The sequence below is a fragment of the Staurois parvus genome, unplaced genomic scaffold (assembly GCF_062004578.1).
Source record: "Staurois parvus isolate SC_StPar_1 unplaced genomic scaffold, SC_StPar_1.0 ptg000051l, whole genome shotgun sequence".
In the NCBI taxonomy this organism is placed as follows: Eukaryota; Metazoa; Chordata; class Amphibia; order Anura; family Ranidae; genus Staurois; species Staurois parvus.
In genome coordinates this window covers 4,919,686-4,947,139 of record NW_028317847.1, presented here as the reverse complement: position 1 = coordinate 4,947,139, position 27,454 = coordinate 4,919,686, and the positions used below count along the sequence as shown (strand labels likewise).

Below are 27,454 nucleotides of genomic sequence, written 5' to 3'. Positions count from 1 at the left end.
AATAAAAGAAAAACTACTGCGCAGATACCTTGTTACATAAAAAATTGCAGCACCCACCATTTTTTTTTTTTTTTAATTTTTCTATAATATGTTTGGGGGTTCTAAGTGAATTTCTAGAGAAAAAAAATGACAAAAGGTGAGAAGTGTTAGAATTGGTCCAGCATTGAAGCAGTTAGGTACTATACAAGTAAACCTCTGATAGAGATCATATGACTCCCCTTGGCAATGCCTTCTTCTGTTATTTGTCTTCAGTAGCACAGCACCACCTTTGTTCATCATTATTTGGCATCTTCCAGGGTCATCATCTTCTTCCTAAACTGAAATGCTGACTGAGACACAATTATGGTGACTAGACAGTTTTTGGTGGTGTTCACAAATGTCTGACGCAAATCAGCCTCTGCTACAGCCTCTCACCTTGCGACTAGTTACACGCTACTTTTTTTGCATGTGCATTAATGCATGTTATGTTGTGCATTATCATACTTGTGTTAGGGCATTGAAATAAATGAGATGCTAATGTACCCTACTCTAGAATGCAATGCACCGCACTACAACACAGGTGCATTACCTTTGTTTGTTGGGGTCAGGGGTGGACTGACCATTTGGAAACTCAGGCACTGCCCGAGGGCCCAGGGCCAGTAGGGGGCCCCATGAGATGCCCCTGGTACCTTTTTCATAGGCTTTTTTGAGTTTGAGCAAGGACACAGGGGCCCCATGATCCTCTATTGCCTGGGGGCCCCATGAGTTGTCAGTCCGCCCCTGGTTGGGGTGCCACTCAAAGTGAACGGCACTGCAATGCAGTAACATTACAGTAACACACAGCTCTAAACGGTCCCTCTGTGTTTTAAGAGTGACTGAGCCACCCACGTAAAGTGTCCAGATTTGTTCTGAATGCACTTGCTGTGTTCTGTTCCAGGTCATTAAATAGAAACAATCCACCCTCTTCTAGAGGGACAGTTCCTAAATGTGAAACCAAATCCCTGTGTCCCACATATGACCACAGTCATCCTTATTACACATCTGTTGTATAGAGCTGTATAACTATTGAGCTGCTATCACTTTTTTATGATGTTCTAAATTTTATGTCTTCCATGACTGCATGATTCCAAATGGCAGTAATAAAGAAATTAGTGTCTGAAAGGCAGGGGATAGGGCAGCAATTAAAGCTGAACTCTAGGCACAATATTTTAATATAAATATACTCAATAGCTGCAAAGGATATAAATCCACTTTGTGTGTAGAAAATGCCTTTGCAGAGCCAGATATTGCCTTATAAAAGTAGCGGTGAGATCATCCCTGTGTTGCACATAACCTGTGCAGAGAGCAGGGATGTGGGAGGGGCCCAGCAGCTCCATCCACTACATACTTCCCGTAGAAAACTATGGGAGGGGCGGAGACAAGACCAGTCACCCTGCACAAGGAGAGAGAGCAGCAGTGACCGGTCTTTATTACAGGAAGCTCCTACACAGAAGTATAGTCTCACACTGTATCTGGAGGAAATACACAAAGCACACCGAGATTCAAGGAAGAATATACACAACCAGGGGCGGACTGACCATTAGAGCACTCAGGCACTGCCCGAGGGCCCAGGGTCAGTAGGGGGCCCCATGAAATGCCCCTGGTACCTTTTATAGGCTTTTTTGGGTGTGCTTTGAGTGTGGTCAAGGACACAGGGGCCCCATGATCCCCTATTGCCCAGGGGCCCCATGAGTTGTCAGTCCTCCCCTGTACACAACACTTGTATTTAGACAATATTTTCTCCACCAGGCGTTCAGCTTTAGGAAAGCATCAAAGTGGAACACCAGACATAGTTAGAGGCTCTATCTGGTTGTAGTTGCTGTTAGTGTACCTGTTATAGTACAGTATAACTAGAGGCAAAACTTTTTTTTCAATTTTGGATACCATAGAGAGGGATTAGAATGCCTGTGAGTTTATTTTGCTGTCTATGGAGAGTCACCATCTCTATTTGTCCTGTTTACCATTATCATTGAAAGGGAAATTAAAAGAAAATCCCACATTTTGGGTTCCTCCCAAAAAAATAATAGAAGGTGAATCTTCCAACGTGGACACTAGTTCTGGTGACCTGGGGGTCCCCAAAGATTTCCCTTAATTTGCAGAGATTTCCTCTCACTTCCTGTTTGGCTATGGGACAGGAAGTGAAGGGAAATCTAGGAAACCGGGTAGAGATGGATACAATCTGATAGTGGGTTATAACCCTCCCTTGCTCTATCCAAAATGAGAACACATTTTGCCTATAGTTCTGCTTTAACCACTTGCAGTGCAGGAGAGGGTTTCCGTTCATAAAGGGAGCGCCCGCTTTTACAGCCTGTGCGTGCTCCCTGGGAGTGTGCGGCACCGCGATCTGTGCCCTCTGTGTCCGGATCACTGATCGCTGTACGGGACACCGATCGCTGTATGGGACCTCTGTGTGTCCCGATCAGGGGTGGACTGACAACTCATGGGGCCCCCGGGCAATAGGGGATCATGGGGCCCCTGTGTCCTTGCCCAAACTCAAAAAAGCCTATGAAAAAAAAACCAGGGGCATCTCATGGGGCCCCCTACTGACCCCGGGCCCTCGGGCAGTGCCTGAGTTTCCAAATGGTCAGTCCGCCCCTGGTCCCGATCATGTGATCACTGATTGGCCATCAGTGATCGCATGAATAGTAGTAAGCAAGATGTCACTTCCTGACATCATTGCTTACTACTTGTGAAATCTGTGAATGATCACAGAGGTCACATGGTACAAGGCTATTCACAACAGCCTTGTATCATGGGACAAGCTGTGACCAATCAATCACAGTATTTCTAAATGGCTGCAGGAATGCAGCCAGAGAGAAGGAGAAATTATTGCTTTTACAGCCTTTATGGGTGTAAAAGCAATCAGTGTAAAAAAAAAATCTTTATCCCCCCCCCCCCCCCCCACTATGGTGACACTGTACTGCTAGGGTGACAGTATGTTAAAAAAAAACATAAAAAATAATATTAAAAAATAAAATAAAAATGTAAAAAAAATTTTTAAATTATATTTTTTGGTTATAAACTAATATGGGTTATTTTTTTTTTTACTAAAAAGATAACTGAATACATTTTGGCCAAGATTTATGAAGAAATATTATTTGTAAAATAAAAGAAAAACACTTTTTTTTCTAAATGTTTTTACTTTTTCATTTTAGCAAAAACTTTGCCTCTTTTATCATTCACACTCTACCCAGGGCTAAAAAAAAAAAAATTCAGGCAACTAACATTTTCAGAGATCAGCAATGGCAGCTACAATATTTCTCCAATGGAAGGTTTCCTTTAAATCCTCATAGTGAAGAATCTGAACTAACACTGGCACGTCACACAGAACAACATGAAAAGATCATTTACACGTTCATATAACTTCCAGTACGAATCTCATGCAGGTTTATATTCAGAATTAATTTTAATTTTTAATTCTGATTTTATATGCATAGTTACTGTTTATCTCTCCAGTTATATAATTTTATATTATTTATATTGATTCTCATATATGAAGTCATTATGTAAGCAATGCTTGTTAATATGAAATAACATTTTTCTGTGCAGCGTGTCTGAAAAGTCTGTATAAGACGATGCTAGCGCCACTAATCAAACATAAATCCAGTAAATGGGCTGTCAGGAAATGCAATCTGGAAATGCAGCAGGTCTGTGATTATTAATACTGACTTCCCATAAATACCTGTCCAGTATTATTGTCAATCATTTCCAACATACAAGCCCAGATGAAGGGGACTAGTGAGCCCTGAAACGCGTTGGTTGTACCTTCTGACCTCTCAGTGTAATAAACTTTTACTGGACTTTCATTTGTGGTGCTCTGATACTCTGATAGACTCCTTGGCACCAAGTGCACGCAAATATGCGACCTCTCAGCGGCCGGGCCTTGGTGCCGAGGGGCTGAATATTTGCGTACTCAATGTAAACAACAGATGTGCACTCCCAGCACATTTACTGGCGCCTCACGGAAAGGTCCTGATTGCTACTTGCGGTTGGAAGTTTTCTGATCATGTGACCGCCGTGACAGCCAATCACGGCAGTCACATTACCCTATACCACAGTCCGCCAACCGGCGTCACAGACCCCTTAAAGGGCTGGGAGGCACCAATGGGTTAAACTGGTGAAGGGGGTTTTATGATCCCCGAAACACATTGGCTATACCTTCTGACCCCTTGTGTGGATCAGGGGCGGACTGACCATTCGAGCACTCGGGCACTGCCCGAGGGCCCGGGGTCAGTAGGGGGCCCCATGAAATGCCCCTGGTATTTTTTATTGGCTATTTTGGGTGCGCTTTGAGTGTGGGCAAGGACACAGGGGCCCCATGATCCCTTATTGCCCGGGGGCCCCATGAGTTGTCAGTCCACCCCTAGATACTAACCTTTTACTGAACTTTGATGTGTGGTGCTCTGATCCTCTGATATTGACTCTTCAGACTGGCAAAGCGGGTTTTGTGAGCTCTGAAAAGCATTGGATATACCTTCTGACCTCTCACTGGGAATAATAAACTATGATTTATCATGGACAGAACAGAGATAAAGGGGAACCTTTCCAATAAGGACACCAGTTATTGTGACAACTAAGAGGGGAATAATCCTCACTATAGAGCAGGGGTCTCCAAACATTGTAAGCAAAGGGCCAGTTTACTGTCCCTCAGGCTTTATGGGGGCCGGACTGTGACTAGTGGGAGTAGAAAATGCCCTGGTGTCAGTGCCCCATCAATGGGAGGAATATTTCCCCATTGTTTTTCAATGAGAAGAAAAGTCCTTCATTGATGGTGTCAACAGTGGTAATGGTGATCCATCATTGGTGTCAGTTGGTGGAATAGTACCCCAAGGGCCAGGTAAAGGCAAGCAAATGGCCACCTCCAGCCCCCAGGTCATAGTTTGGAGACCACTGCTATAGAGAGATATCTTCTCACTTCCTGTTGTGTTTCTGGGGCAGGAAGTAAAAGGAAATCTATCCGGAACGACACAGACAGCACAAGAAAACAGGGGCTCTAGCCATTCCCTAATCTATCCAAAATTTGAAAAATAAATTAGAGGTTTAGTTATACTTTCAAGCGGAATTGAACTCCATCAATCAACATGAGCTATTTTTAATCTGTGCTGCTAACATTAGTAAATAGATAGGAAGGTATATTATATTTGTTTCAAACTTTTTTTCAGTTACTTCCTGGTTTCTGGCCTATGTCAAAATGATGTCATACATCCCAGGCATCTTCATGGACATTTTTTTCTTTCATCTGGAGGAGGAAAGGAGGGGCTTTCTCAGATAAGCACACCATCCTGCCTGCATGCCTAAGCTAAGGGCAGATGGATTCCAGAAAGTAGAAGCTGCATGAATCATCTGCCCTTACTCAAGATGGCAATGGCTAGAAATGCTGGGGGGGGGGGTTCAAATTGATTTCTCAGCAAAATAAAGTATGGAGACATGGATGGATGGGTGACTTTACCTTGAATATTAAAATGCAATTAAGTAGAGGTTTCAGTTTGTGATACTCCGATACGGTTTAGTTCCTCTTTATATCTGGTCTGATAAATTGCCAAATTTGGACCTATGATTTATCCGCAGCAGGATAACAATGGATCCGCTGGGCAGGTAAGTATGTGAATCCAGGACAATGCTGCAGAACAGGTAAGTGGAGCCAGTGAAGTTCCTCTTTTACTAATGGGGGAGTAAAGGAAAGTTCTTAACTTTTTAGTTCCTCTTCTTCGGAATTGACTTCCGAATCGAAATCCCGTGCCCAATCAACTTGTACTATTTCCTATGGCATGGTATTATAGGTGCAGCATGTCATCACTGTGCCTCCTTGGATAATAAGAGCGTTGATATACCCAATCACTAAAATCTTTTATAAGATCTGCAGCTTTCATTAAAATAATACCTGATAGCAGGGACATATCATGAAATCAGTGGGAGTATGTGAGAGGTCAAAAGCGGGCCCTAAGCATCGACTAAAATGCAGCACGCGGCACTCTGCGGTGAAAGGTGGGTGTGGTTTAAATTGCGCTAAATACCAGCTGTGGCTTAAAGGTTGTGTGGTTAAATAGAGTGCTTAACAAATCTTGAGTGCAATTAAGAAGCAGCTCATTCCTGGCTATGAAATGCTTACTTCACAGATTTCCTTTTTATTTCTTTTTTTTTTCTTAAGTATTGTCCAGCTTTCTTCATTTGGATTCCCCAGATAGGCTCTTTATATCAGAGTCCACCTCATTACATCTTATATTAGAGTCCTCCTCCTAAATCAGGGTTCCCAGAGAGCCTCCCTTACATTAGAGTACCTAGAGTTCCTCTTTACACTGGATAATCTGATGTAAAGGAGAACGCTGTGGGCTCTGATGCAAGGGGGTCTCTGGTTATCATCAATCCCAGAGTCTCCGTTACATCACAGTCTTCAGAGATCCCATTAACTTCCCACAGTCCACAGAGTTCCCCTTTACATTAGAGTCCCCTTTTATACACACTGTAAGGGGGACTATGACATAAGGGGGATGTCTGATCACCACAGAGTTCACAGAGATCCCACTTACATCAGAGTTCCCCTTTAAACCAGAGTGCCAGGCAATGAGATATTCTGCAGAGTTCCCCTTTAAACCAGAGTGCCAGGCAATGAGTATTTCTAAAAGGGGGTCAGGTCAGCCATGGCAGACCCCTAATAGCATCTGCAGAGTCTTTTACCTTACATTACCACCCCACTCCCCGAGTATGTGTAAGTATTGCCTTCCCCTCCATGGGACTACAAATCTCAGCATAGCAGGCTGAGCTAATTTCTCAGCTTCTCCCCGGTGCCCATCACACAGCATGACTGAGTATGACTGCAGGAGAAGACACCCTATCTCCCTGGCTACTGCAGTGACACGCACACATGCTGCCAGAGTCTATGCCCCTCATCTTCCACTCTCTCCTCAGACCTATCTGGCTTCTTTTTCTGCAGGGCAGGCAAAGGGTCACTCAGAAGTGAAGCAGGGAGGAGGAGGCCTCTGCCTGTATGGCTGTCTCTGCAGCAGCTGAGAGCCAGCAGGAGAGAGAGGAGAAGAAGCCGGCTTTCAGCTGCTGCAGAGAAAGCCATACAGGGGATTTGTTCCAGTAATTTCCCCCCCACCACATCTTGCACCCTCCCTGTGCACTATACATTTCCCTCCGCTGCCCAGGCCCCTGTGTGCCCCCACCCCTGCAGTGCTGCTGGATTCCCTCCTCTACTTCTCATTGGCAGCTGCAAGCACACAATAGGATCCTTCAGGATGGAGAGTAGAGGAAGGGTCCGGTAAAATATGGCACATTTCTCAGCCTCTTCCTTCCCTGAATGAACACAGTTAATGATCGGTACCAATCACCCACTGTGTTCATTCATAACTGAAGCCTAGTAAACTGTATACTTTTTTTTAGGGGGTTCCTCTCAGGTTGGCTGTATGGGGCCTTGTGGTTTCTAACAGCAGCCCTGCTTCACCCCACCCATCGGGGCTTAATCTACATGGCTAGTGAGCTAGTGGTGTGCGGTGTCATTTTGTCTTCACATGCTTCATTGCTTTCTGGATCAAGCATACATGACAGCCTGCACCTCACAGCACTGTGAAACAGCAGACCTGCCATTATTAGAGCATCTCAAGCAGCACTATAAGTGGTCATAGGGTATCATGAGTAAAAACATAGTAATTGTTAATTATATTAATTGTTTGATGGTACCTGTCAAGCTAAATATTTAATTAAAATGTATTTTTGTTTAAATGTAAGTATGTATTAATTAATTTTAATGAATAAATAATATTTAATTATTACCTAATAATATTACATAGTAAAAGTAAATATTTACATATTTAATAATTGTTAATTATATTAATTGTTTGACAGTACCTGTCAAGCTTAATATTTATTTAAAATGTATTTTTGTTTAAATGTAAGTATGTAATAATTAATTTTAATGAATAAATAATATTTAATTATTACCTAATAATATTACATAGTAAAAGTAAATATTTACATATTTAATAATTGTTAATTATATTAATTGTTTGACGGTACCTGTCAAGCGAAATATTTAATTAAAATTTATTTTTGTTTAAATGTAAGGGTGTAATAATTAATTTTAATGAATAAATAATATTTAATTATTACCTAACAATATTACATAGTAAAAGTAAATATTTACATATTTAATAATTGTTAATTATATTAATTGTTTGACAGTACCTGTCAAGCTTAATATTTATTTAAAATGTATTTTTGTTTAAATGTAAGTATGTAATAATTAATTTTAATGAATAAATAATATTTAATTATTACCTAATAATATTACATAGTAAAAGTAAATATTTACATATTTAATAATTGTTAATTATATTAATTGTTTGACGGTACCTGTCAAGCGAAATATTTAATTAAAATTTATTTTTGTTTAAATGTAAGGATGTAATAATTAATTTTAATGAATAAATAATATTTAATTATTACCTAATAATATTACATAGTAAAAGTAAATATTTACATATTTAATAATTGTTAATTATATTAATTGTTTGACAGTACCTGTCAAGCTTAATATTTATTTAAAATGTATTTTTGTTTAAATGTAAGTATGTAATAATTAATTTTAATGAATAAATAATATTTAATTATTACCTAATAATATTACACAGTAAAAGTAAATATTTACATATTTAATAATTGTTAATTATATTAATTGTTTGACGGTACCTGTCAAGCTAAATATTTCATTAAAATTTATTTTTGTTTAAATGTAAGTATGTAATAGTTAATTTTAATGAATAAATAATATTTAAATATTAGCTAATAATATTACATAGTAAAAGTAAATATTTACATATTTAATCATTATTAATTATATTAATTGTTCGACAGTACCTCTCAAGCGAAATATTTAATTAAAATTTATTTGTGTTTAAATGTAAGTATGTAATAATTAATTTTAATGAATAAATAATATTTAAATATAACCTAATAATATTACATAATAAAAGTAAATATTTACATATTTAATAATTGTTAATTATATTAATTGTTTGACGGTACCCGTCAAGCTTAATATTTAATTAAAATGTATTTTTGTTTAAATGTAAGTATGTAATAATTAATTTTAATGAATAAATAATATTTAATTATTACCTAATAATATTACATAGTAAAAGTAAATATTTACATATTTAATAATTGTTAATTATATTAATTGTTTGACGGTACCTGTCAAGCGAAATATTTAATTAAAATGTATTTTTGTTTAAATGTAAGTATGTAATAATTAATTTTAATGAATAAATAATATTTAATTATTACCTAATAATATTACATAGTAAAAGTACATATTTACATATTTAATAATTGTTAATTATATTAATTGTTTGACGGTACCCGTCAAGCTTAATATTTAATTAAAATGTATTTTTGTTTAAATGTAAGTATGTAATAATTAATTTTAATGAATAAATAATATTTAATTATTACCTAATAATATTACATAGTAAAAGTAAATATTTACATATTTAATAATTGTTAATTATATTAATTGTTTGACGGTACCTGTCAAGCGAAATATTTAATTAAAATGTATTTTTGTTTAAATGTAAGTATGTAATAATTAATTTTAATGAATAAATAATATTTAATTATTACCTAATAATATTACATAGTAAAAGTACATATTTACATATTTAATAATTGTTAATTATATTAATTGTTTGACAGTACGGGGTTTATTTACTAAAGCTGAATAGTGCAAAATCAGGCTCACTTCTGCATAGGAACCAATCAGCTTCTAACCTTAGCTTATTCAATTAAGCTTTGGCAATACAACCTGGAAGATGATTGGTTTCTATACAGAAGTGAGCTTGATTTTGCACTTTCTAGCTTTAGTAAATAAACCCCTACCTGTCAAGCTTAATATTTAATTAAAAGGTATTTTTGTTTAAATGTAAGTATGTAATAATTAATTTTAATGAATAAATAATATTTAATTATTACCTAATAATATTACATAGTAAAAGTAAATATTTACATATTTAATAATTGTTAATTATATTCATTGTTTGACGGTACCTGTCAAGCTAAATATTTAATTCAAATTTATTTTTGTTTAAATGTAAGTATGTAATAATTAATTTTAATGAATAAATAATATTTAAATATTACCTAATAATATTACATAGTAAAAGTAAATATTTACATATATAATAATTATTAATTATATTAATTGTTTGACGGTACCCGTCAAGCTTAATATTTATTTAAAATGTATTTTTGTTTAAATGTAAGTATGTAATAATTAATTTTAATGAATAAATAATATTTAATTATTACCTAATAATATTACATAGTAAAAGTAAATATTTACATATTTAATAATTGTTAATTATATTAATTGTTTGACGGTACCTGTCAAGCGAAATATTTAATTAAAATGTATTTTTGTTTAAATGTAAGTATGTAGTAATTAATTTTAATGAATAAATAATATTTAATTATTACCTAATAATATTACATAGTAAAAGTACATATTTACATATTTAATAATTGTTAATTATATTAATTGTTTGACAGTACGGGGTTTATTTACTAAAGCTGAATAGTGCAAAATCAGGCTCACTTCTGCATAGGAACCAATCAGCTTCTAACCTTAGCTTATTCAATTAAGCTTTGGCAATACAACCTGGAAGATGATTGGTTTCTATACAGAAGTGAGCTTGATTTTGCACTTTCTAGCTTTAGTAAATAAACCCCTACCTGTCAAGCTTAATATTTAATTAAAAGGTATTTTTGTTTAAATGTAAGTATGTAATAATTAATTTTAATGAATAAATAATATTTAATTATTACCTAATAATATTACATAGTAAAAGTAAATATTTACATATTTAATAATTGTTAATTATATTCATTGTTTGACGGTACCTGTCAAGCTAAATATTTAATTCAAATTTATTTTTGTTTAAATGTAAGTATGTAATAATTAATTTTAATGAATAAATAATATTTAAATATTACCTAATAATATTACATAGTAAAAGTAAATATTTACATATAATAATTATTAATTATATTAATTGTTTGACGGTACCCGTCAAGCTTAATATTTATTTAAAATGTATTTTTGTTTAAATGTAAGTATGTAATAATTAATTTTAATGAATAAATAATATTTAATTATTACCTAATAATATTACATAGTAAAAGTAAATATTTACATATTTAATAATTGTTAATTATATTAATTGTTTGACGGTACCTGTCAAGCGAAATATTTAATTAAAATGTATTTTTGTTTAAATGTAAGTATGTAGTAATTAATTTTAATGAATAAATAATATTTAATTATTACCTAATAATATTACATAGTAAAAGTACATATTTACATATTTAATAATTGTTAATTATATTAATTGTTTGACAGTACGGGGTTTATTTACTAAAGCTGAATAGTGCAAAATCAGGCTCACTTCTGCATAGGAACCAATCAGCTTCTAACCTTAGCTTATTCAATTAAGCTTTGGCAATACAACCTGGAAGATGATTGGTTTCTATACAGAAGTGAGCTTTAGTAAATAAACCCCTACCTGTCAAGCTTAATATTTAATTAAAATTCATTTTTGTTTAAATGTAAGTATGTAATAATTAATTTTAATGAATAAATAATATTTAATTATTACCTAATCATATTACATAGTAAAAGTAAATATTTACATATTTAATAAGAATATATACAATTAAGGTTTATATCTACTTTACCAGATCACCTATGTTGGATCGATGCCCTTCCTGGCCAACTATGTTGGATCCCAGTGTGGCCGATTCTTCCCACTCATCACAAGGCTGGTTAAGCCAAGCATGTTTCATAGACAATTACATCTGGGATACTGTATATCAGAATCAGTGATATTTAGAATACCGTTTTGTCAGGATTACACTGTTCAGACAGTATATATAACCTACGTAAGCTTGTGTAAATTTTTCCCATTTGTTTTACTGCATCTAAATAATAACTGCATAAACCGATAAAAATAAAGACAGAAACAAAACACCTCTACAAAAATTAATGTGATGTATAATTATGCATAATTATTATGTACGAAGCTTCTGTAAAAATTATTGTTTGATATAGACCATTACTGCTGAATTTACAGCACATCGGTTTCCTAATGGTGACAATAAGGCAAGGATCATATTTTGCGCTAATGGATTAATCAAATAATTTCTCTCAGTAATTTACACCTCACTGAAAGGCACAAACACCCCATGGAAGAACTGAAGAACTTAAAAAAAAACACCAATATGCTGATATGTTTTTCTTTGCAGACATATGTTTGAAACGCTTAAAAAGCAATCTGTAGCATCCTATTAACATATGCATATCCCCTACTGCGTCTATATATTTTAACACAGTACGCCTTCCCATAGAGAGGCAGAGAGTAAAAATAGGCATTGCTAAGAATATAAAAAAAAAAATTAAACGTTCAAGAAACACTTACAATATGTGATGCGCATTCAACCCTTTAGATGCCAGTATCGTCTTGGGGTAGGGGGGGTGTTTCTCCAATGCACCCACCATGGCCTATAAGTTGTGCTTGTAACATTCATAGGATCTTTCAAATTATTTTAAAAAATCAAAAATTATTTTTCAGTTAGTGGGTGATGCCAAGCCTGCCTTCTATTTGTACATCAAGTAGTTGTACAAACCCAGATGAAAAAACAAAAATAAATGGGACTTTTAAATTGCCCTCACATATATAAAACACACACAATTATTAAAACTTTATTTACTTTTATTCATGTAAAAGTTGATCCATAAAGTGCATAAAATTCTGGCCACCAATGGCCCATACACTATCGGAAACTGGTAGAATCGGGGGAGCCATACGGCAGATGCAAGATGCATTTGTGAGTTCAAAAGCCCCACTTCATCAGGGAAAATTCCAGCAATATACAATACAAATAAAAGAAAGAAAGTGTCATTTGTTACACTCTGCAAGAGCACACTGGATAAGGATTCTCCTTTAGATTGAGCCAAGTCACCAAAATGTAGGAAAAGCCTGGAATCGTATAGAGGGACCCAACAAATCCTTGCATGACAACTTGCCGTAAGCAGTCATAAGATAGTAACAGCATGTCCTTCCACCAGAGAGGGTAGCTTGATAGTAAGAAGTCTTTTTCCAACTGTTGCATTCTCCATGATGTGGAAGTGTGAGTTTTATGTGTCACTGCTGGCATGCATCAATGTAGATACAAGTATAGAGATCACAAAAAGTAGCAGAGAAAGTTCCTTTCACCCCCAACCATTGACCCACTCCTCTCTTCAGCAACTTGCCGCTGCTAATTCCTCTATCTCAGCCAAGAAAACATACCCCCTGCTGTGGGAAACTGCAGGGGGCTGGGGACGCTGTAGAGGGATTTTGGTCAGTTCAGAAGGCTGGGGACACTGGAGGGGCTTATAGTCAATTTTCAAGGGATGGGCACACTGGTAGGGGCCCATGGTCAGTTCCGGAGACTGGGGCACTGGTAGGTGTTCATTGGCAGATCCAGGAGCTGAGAATATTGGTAGGGGCTCATGGTTAGTTCTGGAGGCTGAGGATACTAGTAGGAGTTCATGGCGCGTTATGGGGGCTGGGAACACTAGTAGAGTTTTATGGGAAGTTCCATGGGCTTAGGACACTGGTATGAACTCATGGCCAGTTCTGGAGGCTGGGGACACTGAAGGGGCTCATGGGCAGTTCAGAGAATTATAGTAAGTGAAACTTTCAGTCCTGTGACAGGTCACATTGAGGAAGATACCATATGTCACCATGGATCCATAATCAATAGTTCAAATGTTTTTTGAAGCAATCACATCACAATCATTGGCAATGTTTCAAGGCCACGCATGATCCCTTTATCAGACATGTGATCATAAAGAAGTTACTGAGGAAGAGGTCCTGTGCAACCTAGAAAAAATGCATTGACATTGATGTGATTGCCTTGCTTCCCTCAAATTCTAGTTTTTTTAGGGATATGTGCAACTGGAATATATCAAGCAGATCACATCATAGGGGATCGAGAGGTCAGATGCCTTCACTCAATGTTTATTCTAATGCTTTACCATTGAGGCCCATGCAAGCAGAGGCTGATTCTGGAATGTAGAGCCATACCAGCCCAGGTCATCCAGGATCCATGACACTTCTCAATCCTGGCCTCACTGCCATCCCCAGGAGCAATGGTGTCTAATGCCATTTGGCCCAGAGGCAAATCCAACCCTGATGGAAATGTATCAGTAGGTCAGGTCTTTTCACAGACACTGCTACTGTGCCCTGAATTGGTAGAATGACAGTGTCCCTTTAATGATTACTATTTATTTTATTATGCAAGGTTTGCAAAGTGCGCAGTCTATCTGCCTTTAGTAAATAAACCCATATATATTTGATCTGATCACTTTGTAGCCAGTAGCTTTGAGAAGAGGACCTATCTATTAACTTGGATCATTTTGTAGCCAGTAACTATAGTAAGGCGAGCTGTCTATTTACTCCACAAGTGCAGTTGCTCCAGAGCAGGGGCGGATTGATAATTCGAGCACTCGAGGGCCCGGGGTCAGTAGGGGGTCCCATGAAATGCCCCTGGTATCTTTTATAAGCTTTTTTTGGGTGTGCTTTGAATGTGGACAAGGACACAGGGGCCCCATGATCCCCTATTGCCCGGGGGCCCCATAAGTTGTCAGTCTGCCCCTGCTCCAGAGCTTAGGAAATGAGCAGAAGCTCTGCTGTCTTCCATCATCCAATCATTTGCAAGAAAAAATGCTGTTTTCTTAAATTTCCTTGCACGCAATTGGGTATTCTTTGTTCAGTGGAGCTTCAGTGGACATCATTTACTAAGGTCTGGAGCAACTGCACTTGCAGAGTCTATTTGCCTTTACTAAATCAACCCCATAGTCTCTCTTCTCATAGTCGTTGACTGTGGGATGCTAATAAATAGACAGGTCCACTTCTAACAGCTATTGTTTAGAAAATGATCCTAGTAAATAGGCAAATCCTCTTTCTTTAGCTATTAGCTCCAAACTGAGCTTAATAAACAAACAGATCCTCTTTCTTTATCCCTGTATACTATGTTCAATAAAATGCCCATCTAAGTGCCGTTTCACATATATGCAGATTGGATGCAGTTTGAACTAACTAATCTAACGCATCTAATCCACATTAAATGTGACATAACCAGGGGCAGACTGATCATTTGGAAACTCGGGCACTGCCCGAGGGCCCGGGTCAGTAGGGGGCCCCATAAGATGCCACTGATACCTTTTTCATAGGTTTTTTTGAGTTTGGGCAAGGACACAGGGGCCCCATGATCCCCTATTGCCCGGGGGCCCCATGAGTTGTCAGTCTGCCCCTGGACATAACATTGCTTCCTATGGTGCCTGTTCACATATGTCCGGTGCACTGACAGTGTGGATTCAGTGCAGATTGAAAAAGAGTCTTGTCCGATTTCAGTTCAGGTGCAGATTACAGGCTATTGACTTCTATGTGACCCGTTTCTAAACTTCGCATGTCATCAGTTGTGAAAAGGGTAAAATCCTGTCCAGTACATGATCTAAACCTGTCCTGAACTTGATGTAAACCTGACCTGAGCCGCTGAACAACTACTGTGTCAATTAGCTGTGAAACCTGAACTTCAATCCGCACCACACATATGTGAATCCACACTAAGAGTTTTTTTTAATTAGTGAAACTTCCTGCTGAAACCACTGATTGTGGAAGGGAGTTCCACGTCCTTATAGCTCTAACAGTAGAAAAAAGCCTTATACGGTTTTAGGTTAAACTGCTTCATATCCAGCTTCATTGAGTGTCCATGTGTCTTCTTGAGTGACCTGAGACTTAATAGTTTCGTCCTAATTTCTTAGTTTCGCTCCCCATAACAATTTTACTACAAAATAATCCTTGTTAACGGAAGGGACTTATTTTCTTAGCTATCTGCTATAAAATGCTCCCAGTAAACAGACATGTCCTCTTTTTGTAGCTATTGGCTGTTAAAACCTAGTTAATTGACAGGTCCTTGTCGCATAGCTGTTGGCTACAAAATGATCCTATTAAATAGACGGGTCCTATTTTCATAGTCGTTGGCTGTTGGATGCCAGTAAATAGACAGGTCCCCCTCCCATAGCTATCGGCTACAAAATAATCCCAGTAAATGGACGGGTCCTCTACTCATGGTTGTTGGATGATAGACAGGTCCTCTTTTACTAGCTATTGGCTACAAAATGTTCCTAGTAATTAAACAGGTCCACTTCTAAAAACTATTGGCTACAAAATAGTCTTAGTAGACAAGTCATTTTCTCATAGCTATTGGCTAAAAAAATGAGCATAATACATAGACAGGCCCTCTTCTCATAGTTGTTGCCTGTTGGTTGTTGGATGCTGGTAAATAGACAGGTCCTCCTCCACTAGCTATTGGCTACAAGATGATCCTGGTATATAGATAAGTCATCTTCCCATAGGTATTGACTACAAAATGATCCTCATAAATAGACAAACCCTCTTCTCATAGCTGTTGGATGCTAATAAATAGACAGGTCCTCTTCTCACAGATACTGGTTACAAAATGGATATTTCTGTAGAGACAGGTCCACTTTAAGTGTTTGGCTTGCGCCATAACATGCAGTGTAAGCTGTGTTGTGTTCTTCTCGGAGAGGGCTCATGTATATTTCATGCAGTGTATTCCCAGCCTAGGCACTGTCACATTCTTCAATCCTTTTAGTTGACCACAAACTGCCCACAGAATACTTTCATGAACAATCGATGCCCATCAGCCACAGCTACCAGGAGTTCGATGGAGGAAAGAAAACAAGATCTGAAATTTAAACAAGTGTAATGGAGGCCGTGAGCAGATGTTCTTTCTTTAGGGCTGAACTTTGGGCAAATATAACAAACACAAATTAAAGCAGCTCAGTAATCATGAATACATCAATAGATTTATTTTTTAAATGCAGGCAGTGTAATTACCTGACTATGCCTAGCATCAGCCTCTTACATTTCCTGTACAGCAGAGCTGGAGTTTGAAGGAAGAAGCAGCAGAAGGAGCCAGTCATCTTGCGCTGATAAGAAGCATGTTGATAGGAGGAGAGAGAGCAGAGTGACTGAAAGACAAGCCCATCGCTGGGCTTCTTCTGCTTTCACTGCCAAATCACAGGCTGGGGGTGGGTCCAGGATAACATGGGCTCAGAGGAAGTGGGCTAAATTATACTGGTCATCAGACTGAGGGCATCTAGTCTGTGGACAAAATCAGTACTGTGGACAAAATCTTTTAAATAAAGCTGAATATTACAGAAAGGGTTGGTGTTGCTATTTTATCTTTTACAGACTGTTCATTTTTATTTTGTTATTTTTGGCTGGGGTTCTGATTTAAATCACTAAGATGGGGAGGAGGCAACAGTGCTATGATTTTTTTTTTCAAAATGCTAAGCAAAGGGATCATCTTGATGTATTAATATTTTCCATTTATATTAATGTTTTAATCTTGCTTGACTGTATGTTTCGTAATTGTATATGTATGGGGGCAGTCGTAATTGATCATTACATACATGGGTTCTGCTTCCTGCTTTGCAGTGCTGCACAGTGGTTGGGCTTTACAGCTTCTTCTCACATTTCTATTCTATGTGTTGGCCAACCAAATAGAAAGAGGAAATCCCTGTGTGCCTGATATCTTATTTATTTATTTCAGGTACTTATATAGCGCCATCAATTTACGCAGCGCTTTTACATATATATTGTACATTCACATCAGTCCCTAACCCTCAAGGGGCGTACAAACTAAAGTCCCTAACTCACATACTAGGCCCAATTTAGACAGGATCCAATTTACCTACCAGCATGTCTTTGGAGTGTGGGAGGAAACCAGAATACCCAGAGGAAACCCACGCAGGCACAGGGAGAACATGCAAACTCCAGGCAGGTGGTGCCGTGGTTGGGATTTGAACCAATGACCCTAGTACTGCCAGGCGGAAGTGCTAACCATTTAGCCACTGTGCTGTCCATAATTTCAATAGTTGCGGAATCAGTAGGAGGAGTAATAGCATACTGAAGGTTTGCTATTTCTAGTGACTCTCTAGAGATCTCTACATTTAGAGCGTATGTATAGCCCAATATTTCCTTTTAGTTTTGGATAGAGTAAGGTAGGATTAGAACCATTGTAGAGTTTTCATGCTGTGTTTGTCCCAATTAGGGTGATTCATCCTCTCTATTTGTTTTGGTGGCTGAGTACTTACCTCTCCTGCTGTCCCTGCCACCAAACTATTCAGTAAAAATGGTCCCCTAAAGTCCACTAGGAAACTGACACTTCCGGGAGTGTCAATCTCCTGGATTCTCCACTGCTTCTCCTGCTGACCTTCACATCATTGCTGAATGCAGTAGTAAAGTGGAGGTTATCTGGAGCAACCAGCTGGAGGAAATGCTGATTCACACACCTTTAGCCAATCAATCAGCAGCTGGCCACGCCTAGCCCCACCCCTTTCTTTCTGAAATGACAGCTGTGCCTCTGCTGTTGAAACCCTCCTACTGTGAACTGCAGTGCCTGAAAGATTGAGCATGTGAGAGAAAAAGGAACAAAGATTTGAATCATTCAGAAGGATAAGGCAGGTCATACATGGGTCGAATTACGAACACATTTTTTTTTTTTTAAATCATAGCGAAGAATTATATCTTTTGAGTTTTGCACCATTTGTGGGCTGCAGCATCGCCAGATTTTCATGCAGTCAAAAAATTTGAGTAATAGGGCATGTTGGAAATCTTTTGAAAGACAAATGCATTTCTAATCAATGATGGGAAAATCGTGCGAGAAATATAATCGAAAAAGAAATGAGCATGAGCTGTGACCTGAAAAAAAAATATTCCTAGCCACGAATAGCAAGGTGAAATTGAAGGCTTGGTTGGTCAGATTTCAAAATCAATGGTGGCACCATCGGATTACAAAACGCACAAAATTTCCAATTTTCTAAAGAAAAATTTGTTCCATGTATGGCTTGCATTAAGACTTGTGCTTCACATAATAACTGGATTTGGTAACTGTTCACCCAGACACCCAGGAACCTTTAGATCTACTTTAAAGTGATACCAAAACTTACCTGATCTGTGTGATGATATTGCACAAAAAGGTCCCTTATCTCCTCTTCTGGCAGTCCCTCACCAGTGCTGTACACTCCTCCCTCCTTTGGGTGCCCCCTTTAGCAAGCTGGGTGCTAAGGAGACACCCGTGCCTGCACGCTTCTGTGCTGAGCTGTGTGTGTCCCTAGACAAACAAAGCACCAATAAGTTATGCCCTAGCTCTCTCTTCACAGGAGACTGAATGATGGCAGCAGGAGTATATGACGCCAATGCCTTCAGTTTCTCCGGTGAAAGGAGGAAGTGAAGGGGATGGTGCTTGAGTCGAAGACAGTGTTGGAGTGCGGCCATGGAGCATATATAGTACTTACCTATTCTCAGGGTGCTCCCATCCAGTCACATGGTCTCCCCAGTAGCTGGCTTCAGGGGAGAGGAGAGTGCTGGCAATGGCTGGTAATGCCTGGGTGGTAACATCACACATAGACTTACTATGGGATATCTGCTGTTGGCTGTTCTCCTTCTTCTCCTCTGAAGCCGCTGCTGGGAGCCGATCATGTGACCGGACCGGTGCACCCTGAGAATAGGTAAGTGTATGGATCAGGGGCGGACTGACAACTCATGGGACCCCTGGGCAACAGGGGATCATGGGGCCCCTGTGTCCTTGCCCAAACTCAAAAAAGCTAATGAAAAAGGTACCAGGGGCATCTCATGGGGCCCCCTACTGACCCTGGGCCCTCGGGCAGTGCCCGAGTTTCCAAATGGTCAGTCCGCCCCTGGTATGCATCCTTCTGCTACAGAGTAGTTAGAATAGGAGTTAGGAGGGGGTGGGAGCAGATTTAAAATCAGATAGTTCCAGCCTCGAATTCCACTCTAAATCATGCCAATGTAGGATGGCCTTAAAAGTAATCCCTGGAGTGCAATACACCAAACCCAGATCAAAGTAAGACAAATAGACTTTTTTTTTTAGCGCAGCTTCACCATTTGCTGGATAGCATTGGTTTCACTTGTTGCCTGAAGCTACTTTTTAATAATAAGAAAACAAATCTTTTTCTAATGATCTTTCTTTGATTTGACTGCAAAGCTGAAGCTGACAATGAACAAGCAGTGAGCTTCCCATTAAAAAATTGTTCCCTTGTCTTTTGTTTTCAGGGCTACACGGAGAAAGGAAAAAGCATAGCGAATGCACTGGAGGACCTGAAGGCTAATTTCTATTGTGAATTATGTGACAAGCAATACCACAAGCACCAGGAGTTTGACAACCATATTAATTCTTATGACCACGCTCACAAACAGGTAAGCCTAAAATTGCATGCGTTGATGGCAAATTAATATCGCTCCTGAAATACGCTACTGAAGTGTCCTGCTGGGATAGGTCAGAGCGCCACCGCTGGAATTCATTTTTTGTTTTAATTAATCATCGTTCAGAATACTTCAGCAACTCCAGACTCGTCTCCTCAACCTGCCGAAATCAGATTCACTAGAAAGAAAGAAGGGGAAAAAAATGTCTTTATATTAAAAGAAATAAAAAGCCAGCCTTTGGCTTTCTGCAGAAACATGAACTTTGGAGCGGTGTGTGAGTATAATTAGACGCACTCTCTCATAGATAAACTGTTAAATTGCAAATATCAATCGCTGGGAGAAAAACGGTTGCCTTAAAATTACTTGGAAAGTGAACTGAATGTATGAGCTCCCCAAGTACAATCAGGGGCCGCTCTAGAATATTAATTTTGGATTATTACGTTCTGAATTTTTAAAAGACAAGAGATGTGCATGCAGGAGAATGCAGATCAGTAATAGAGGATGGATCGGATTAATACAGGGAACAGTCCACAGTTGATGCAGAAAGTATTCAAATTATTTCTAATTATGATGTCATGCCAGGGTACTAGGTGTAATCCTGGATGGTAAAAGATACATTTTAGAGGTTCAAATATAAATTACTGTATCACCCAATATATGGCTTCCATCCAGTAGCCAAAAAACATGCAGACCAAAAAGGGATTTGTGAAAAGAGATTCACAGGAAAGCGGCTACATTATCAACAGAATGCGATACTCAGAAAAATTTCCAAAAATTATGCTTTATTACACATTAATGATTGACACACGGGCAATCGCCCTGGTTTACCATCACCTCAGTATGAGACAATACATACAGACCTAAAACCATTAAAATCACACCAAAACCGGTCTAGATATATGTGTTGCAAAGGCTATGACCACCATAGTCTAAAGCATTTGCAGCACTTGGACTCCCATCTCTCCTTCCAGTCCCAAATCCAATCACTGTCCAAATCTTGTAGACTTCACCTTCGCAACATCTCCAAGATACGCCCGTTCCTAACTTCAGAAACCACTAAGCAACTTATTCACTCCCTGGTTATCTCTCGCCTTGACTATTGTAACTCCCTCCTCATTGGCCTACCTAATCGCAGGCTATCCCCTCTTCAGTCTATCATGAATGCTGCTACGAGACTCATCCACCTTACTAACCGTTCCATATCTGCCATCCCTCTCTGCCAATCCCTCCACTGGCTTTCCATTGCCCAACGGATAAAATTCAAAACATTAACAATAACATATAAAGCCATTAAAACTCTGTCCCAAATTACATCTCCAATCTTGTCTCCAAATGTCACCCAAACCGTCTTCTCAGCTCCTCCCATGACCTCCTGCTCTCTAGCTCCCTTGTCTCCTCCTATGCTCGTCTACAGGATTTCTCCAGAGCCTCCCCCATCCTCTGGAACCTTCTACCCCAATATATCTGACTATCGCCTACTCTGCCCATTTTTAGGTGATCTCTGAAAACCTATCTCTTCAGGGAAGCCTATCCTGCCCTCACCTAATAATGGAATCTTCTATTCCTCCTACCAGTCCATCCCCCACAGTTATAACCTTTTGTACCACCAGCCCCTCCCTCTTAGATTGTAAGCTCCAAAGAGCTCCTAACCCTCTTGTATTGAACTGTATTGTTGCTGTATTGTCTCCCGTTACATTGTAAAGCGCTGAGCAAACTGTTGGTGCTATATAAATCCTGTATAATAATAATAATAATAATAATAATAATAATAATCCTCCTCAGAGTAACCCAAACCTGAGTGGCACTTCATAACTCTTTCTTGCAACATATCTGAAAAGAAGGTTGGACATTTGGTTTATCCAATCGTCTTCTCTGGAACACTTTGAGATAAGGGCAAAAGCTCTGTATTGTAGATCTACACAAAATCTATTATCTATCCATCTATCCGTCAATCTCTCCATCCATTCAGAATAGAATGTTCAGAGGTACCACACTACACAGGCAGATGGGCAAACTGGTCCTTCTTTGCCAGCTCTGCATAGATCCCCAAGGCAATGTTATGTAACTAAAGGTAAACGTAAATGCAAGAGGAGTACACTGGATAGTGTAAACATACAGCTTTTAAAAAGTAAATTGTGGAATAAATACTTAGAAAGTGTAGAAGCGCATTTTATTCAGAAATACTGTGCGTATTATAAGGTGTTCATATGTACTTTAGAGTGTGCTTTGCTCACTTAATCATCTATCTATAGTATCTATCTATCTATCTATCTATCTATCTATCTATCTATCTATCTATCTGTCTGTCTGTCTGTCTGTCTGTCTGTCTGTCTGTCTGTCTGTCTGTCTGTCTGTCTGTCTATCTATCTATCTATCTTATATTTCTTGTATCCATATTTATTCATCTATTGATTATCTATCTATCTACAGAATCCATCTATTTGTACTTTTTTTTTGTCTATCCTGGGGTTTTTTTCTCAGAAAACAGGAATTGTTTTTGCCCCTTGCCCACCGCCAAGCTCTGTTCCTTCGTTCCATCCCCTACCCACCACACAGTACCACCCCTTTAACTGCTTCCCGCCCGCCATATAGTACAATGACAGGCGCAAGGTGTTTCTCTCGTTCTGGGAGGACGTCATATGACGTCCTCCCATTCTAACCGCGCATGCGTGACTCCGGGAGCACACAGCGCGGCGATTGGCAGTGCGCTGTGTCCCTCGGACACAGCGGATCACCGATCAACGGAAAGAGCCGAAGATTTCGGCTCGGTTATGTGATCAGCTGTGTTCAATTACAGTTGAACGCATGTAAATAGGGAAATGCTGGTTATCGGCATTTCTCTCCTCACGAGCTGTCACGCTGACAGAGGATAGGAGAGGAGAACCGGTAATCGGCATCCCTCAGAGGGGACATGTACACTGATCATCAGGGCACTGATGATCAGTGTGCCCTGATGATCAGTGTAGCCCCAGCAGTGCCACCTGTCAGTGTCCATTAGTGCCATGTGTCAGTGCTCATCCATGCCACCTGCCAGTGCCCATCAGTGCCACATCAATGCCACATTTCAGTACCTACCAGTGCACATCAATGCCACATATCAGTGCCCATCTGAGCTGCCTTTCAGTGTCACTCATCAGTGCCAGTCAGTGCCACCTCTCAGTGCTGCCAATCAGTGCCACCAATCAGTGCCAGTCAGTGCCGCCTATCAGTGCCATATATGAGTGCTGCCTTTCAGTGCCCATCAGTGATGCCTGTCAATGCCTATCAGTGCCACCTACCAGTGCCTCCTCATCAGTGCCCATCAGTGCCACCTATCAGTGCCCATCACTGCAGCCTCATTAGCGCACATCAGTGAAGGAGAAAAATCACTTATTTACAAAAATTATAACAAAAACTAAGGAATAACTCTTTTTTTTTCAAAATTTTCAGTGGTTTTTGGTTTGTTTAAGAAAAAATAAAAAACCCAGAGGTGATTAAATACCACCAAAATAAAGCGCTATCTGTCACAAAAAAAATGATAAAAATGTCATATGGGTACAGTGTTGCATGACCGCGCAATTGTCATTCAAAGTGCAATAGCGCTGAAAGCTGAAAATTGGCCTGGGCAGGAAGGGGGTATAAGTGCCCTGTAGGCAAGGGGTTAAAGAATACTGAACCAAGCATCAATTTGTATGGCAAATATTAATAACAAGAAAAGCTGTAAAATATATCCCCTGCAGCCAGCAACAATGGACCCCCCAGCAACAATAGACCCTTGGCAGCCAGCAATAATAGACCCCTCCCTCAACAGAAGATACTTCCCAGCAACAATTGACACCCCATTAACATAAGACCCACCCCCTGCAACAATAACTATATCTATCTATCTATCTATCTATCTATCTATCTATCTATCTATCTATCTATCTATCTCCAATATATAGGGGTTAGACAAAAAATTGGAAACGCTACATGATTTGCAGGTGTAAAAGTGACAACATGTTTTGTGTTGAAGGCGAAAGTGATGTAACATTCTTTTCTTCCACTGTGTGATGAGACACCTAGCTAACAGATGGGAAGCCTCACTGCCTGCACTGCTAGAAATATGTAATCATGTCAGAGCTTACTTCAAAGAGGGCAAATTGTTGGTGCTGCTTAGCTGGTGCTTCTGTTACTGAAGTTGCCAATTTATTAGCCATGTCACGAGGTACAGTATCAAAGGTTATGACGGCATATATTGTTTCCGGGAAAACGTTGTTTGATCAGCATAAGCAAAATTGACATGGTCAACTGGACAAAACAGACAAAATTACAAAATTACAAGGATTGTGACCCAGAATAAGAACACAACTGCAGTAAAAGTGACTGCAGGGCTCAATCTCAGTCCTGTGAAGACTGAGTACCATGAAGACTGAGATTGAGCTCTGCAGTCATTTTTGCAGCAGTTGTTTTCTTATTCCGGGTCACAATCCTGCGCAATGTGCTTTTGTTTCTTTTGGTCAGTTGACCATGACCATCTCTTGTATCATGACCGTAATCTTTGACTATATTCTGTTGTGTATCTGCTGTCTCTTACACTGAATATTCACATAATTCTTTTGTGTGGCCCTTTGGTGGTTTTGGGGGCTGAACTTGAGGCCTACCATATCAAGAAAGTTGACTACCAGTGATCTACAGAATTCATCTGTTTATTCATCTATTCTGGTGATCATATATGTAGCACTGCCCCCTTAGGAGTCACTAGATTTTTGGGTCCCCCTATAGTCTTGCACGGCCAGGCAGTACTCATTTTCTCCAGGTCTTGCACACAGGAGGCAGTAAGCAGTCCTTGAACGTGTTTTTTTTTTTTGGGGGGGGGGGATTTTATTAGGGGATAACTTGGATGGGGATGAGGGATGTATGGGATTCCCAAGGGAACTGCAACTGAGTACAACTTCCTGGAACTATATACAAGTCTTTATACAGTAAAATCTCTTCTGGGAGAGTTATCCAGCCTCTCCTGGCGTACCACCCTAGAACCCAGATAATCCTCCTCTATCCTGCTCTCTGAAGGAAGTCCCGGGCAAGGGGATTTAGTGTTTGCCACTTTAAGATGAACAGTCCCAGGTAAGGAGCTAATCAGGTTCTCCATCAGAGTGTTCCTTTCCCCTTTAACTGGCCCAGGGGGTGTAGGATTACTCACTCAGTGTTTTTCCTATGGACTTTTGGGTTGGTAGCTGCTTTCAGGCCTTCCTTTGGGCTGGCTCCTTTTCTGCTGCACAGGTGGTCCTCACTCTGGGGGCCGATGAATCGTGAGCTTCCTCCTTTCCAGCACTACTGTCTGGAGGTGGGCCACTTCCCAACTGAGCACCCTCCCAGGCTCCTGTACCTCAGCCTTCTCACTCCACCTTCCACCCAAACTCTCCTTCTACTGAGCAGGTTCTAGTAAATTTAAGGGCTGCCCTGGCCCCATGTCAAGCCTCCTGCTCTGGGATTGGCAGGGTCCCCTAAGTGTGCAGACCAGCTCTTCTCCAAGTCTCTAGATCAGGGGGAGGTTTCAGAGAGCTGATCTGCAAAGCCTCTCAGCCTGAAGCAAATTTGACCCTTTGACTATTGCCCAGGCTGCTATTCAGCCTCTAACTAAAAAAAGAATTATATAGCTCCCCATAGCTAACTAGGAGGGTGCTACATATAGATAACTGATACTGAAACATTGGGGGTGAATTACTAAAGGCAAATAGACTGCTCACTTATTAAAGTGAATTTTGCATTTTGCAAAGTGAAGCACTACTGACTTCCATTGTCCAATCACATCCAAGCAAAAATCCTGTTATTTTTGTAAAATGTTCCTGCACAGGACTGGGTATTCCTTGCAAAGTAATTTTCAACACATTCATTAGACTACGTAAAAATTCCCTTGCAAAGTCAAAGATTCATTTTGCAAAATGTACATTCTGTACTCCTTTAGTAAATCAAAGTTATTATATCTCCTGTTTATGTTCGAAAGGACTAAGGCTGGCCATACATTATACAATTTTCTTTAGAAAATTGCTTTAGATTTACCAAAAGCCATATAATATGAGGTCAAATCTAAACAACACTTTCAACTGTATCCAATTAGGTAGGCCCTTGCACTACATAGTTAAAGGTAAATGTAAAGGAAATTGGACAGAAAATTGTATAGTGTATGGCCAGCCTTAGCTCTCGTTACGGCACATAATTCATGTTAAAATTGTATTATATGAGTCCTTTTTAGATCTCCTAAAAAGAATGTAGTGCAAAAGACTGCCTGGTTCAATACTGATTCATTGTATAGTTTGGATGGGCACTCACATCACATAATTTAGGTAAATCTATAATTTATTACATGGTGATGCCACCATCATATCTATTGATAGGTAAGCTGCAATATATGACATTTTTGGTATGGGGTTTAGATATGCTTTAAGCCATGTAAGGCATTGTATAAAAAATAGAAAGTGGAAGTTTCCTGCCAGTCTTTTTGTTTGACATTATTCTGAAGTGTTCTATAATTCAGAGCTTCTGGAATAGTCACAATGCAGAATGATGCACTATTCCCATATGGGCACGTGTTACACAGTTGCAGCTATCTACAAATGCATCCAGTCTGTGTTAACTCTCAATGCCTGGAAGGCAAATGGAAAGGACAATGTAAAATCTGGTGCGCTGATCTGTAAAATCCCTCTGGTGAAAGGAAAGCAGAAGGTGTGGCCCCTCATTTCTCCTTTACTTTTCTGAAGGGATGTTATATAACATGCTATAATGGATATGGCCAGATAGAAAGATAGATGGAAAGACAGACAGACGGACGGACGGACGGATAGATAGATACACTATATTGCCAAAAGTATTGGCACACCCCTCCAAATCATTGGATTCAGGTGTTCCAAGCACTGCCATGGCCACAGGTGTATAAAATCAAGCACCTAGGCATGCAGACTGCTTCTACAAACATTTTGTGAAAGAATGGTTCGCTCTCAGGAGCTCAGTGAATTCAAGCGTGGTACCGTGATAGGTTGCCACCTGTGCAATAAGTCCATCCAGGAAATGTACTTGCTACTAAATATTCCACGCTCAACTGTTAGTGGTATTATAACAAAGTG

At 39.2% G+C, this 27,454-nt stretch overlaps 1 protein-coding gene across 1 annotated transcript in view; it reads left to right on the top strand.

Annotated features, from left to right (window-relative positions):
- Positions 1–27,454, top strand: part of ZNF804B (zinc finger protein 804B) — a 489,031-nt gene that overhangs the window by 419,111 nt on the left and 42,466 nt on the right. Inside the window, exon 2 of the mRNA XM_089666357.1 lies at positions 20,223–20,366. Coding sequence (XP_089522483.1) covers positions 20,223–20,366 — 144 coding nt within the window. The remainder of the gene's footprint in view (positions 1–20,222; positions 20,367–27,454) is intronic.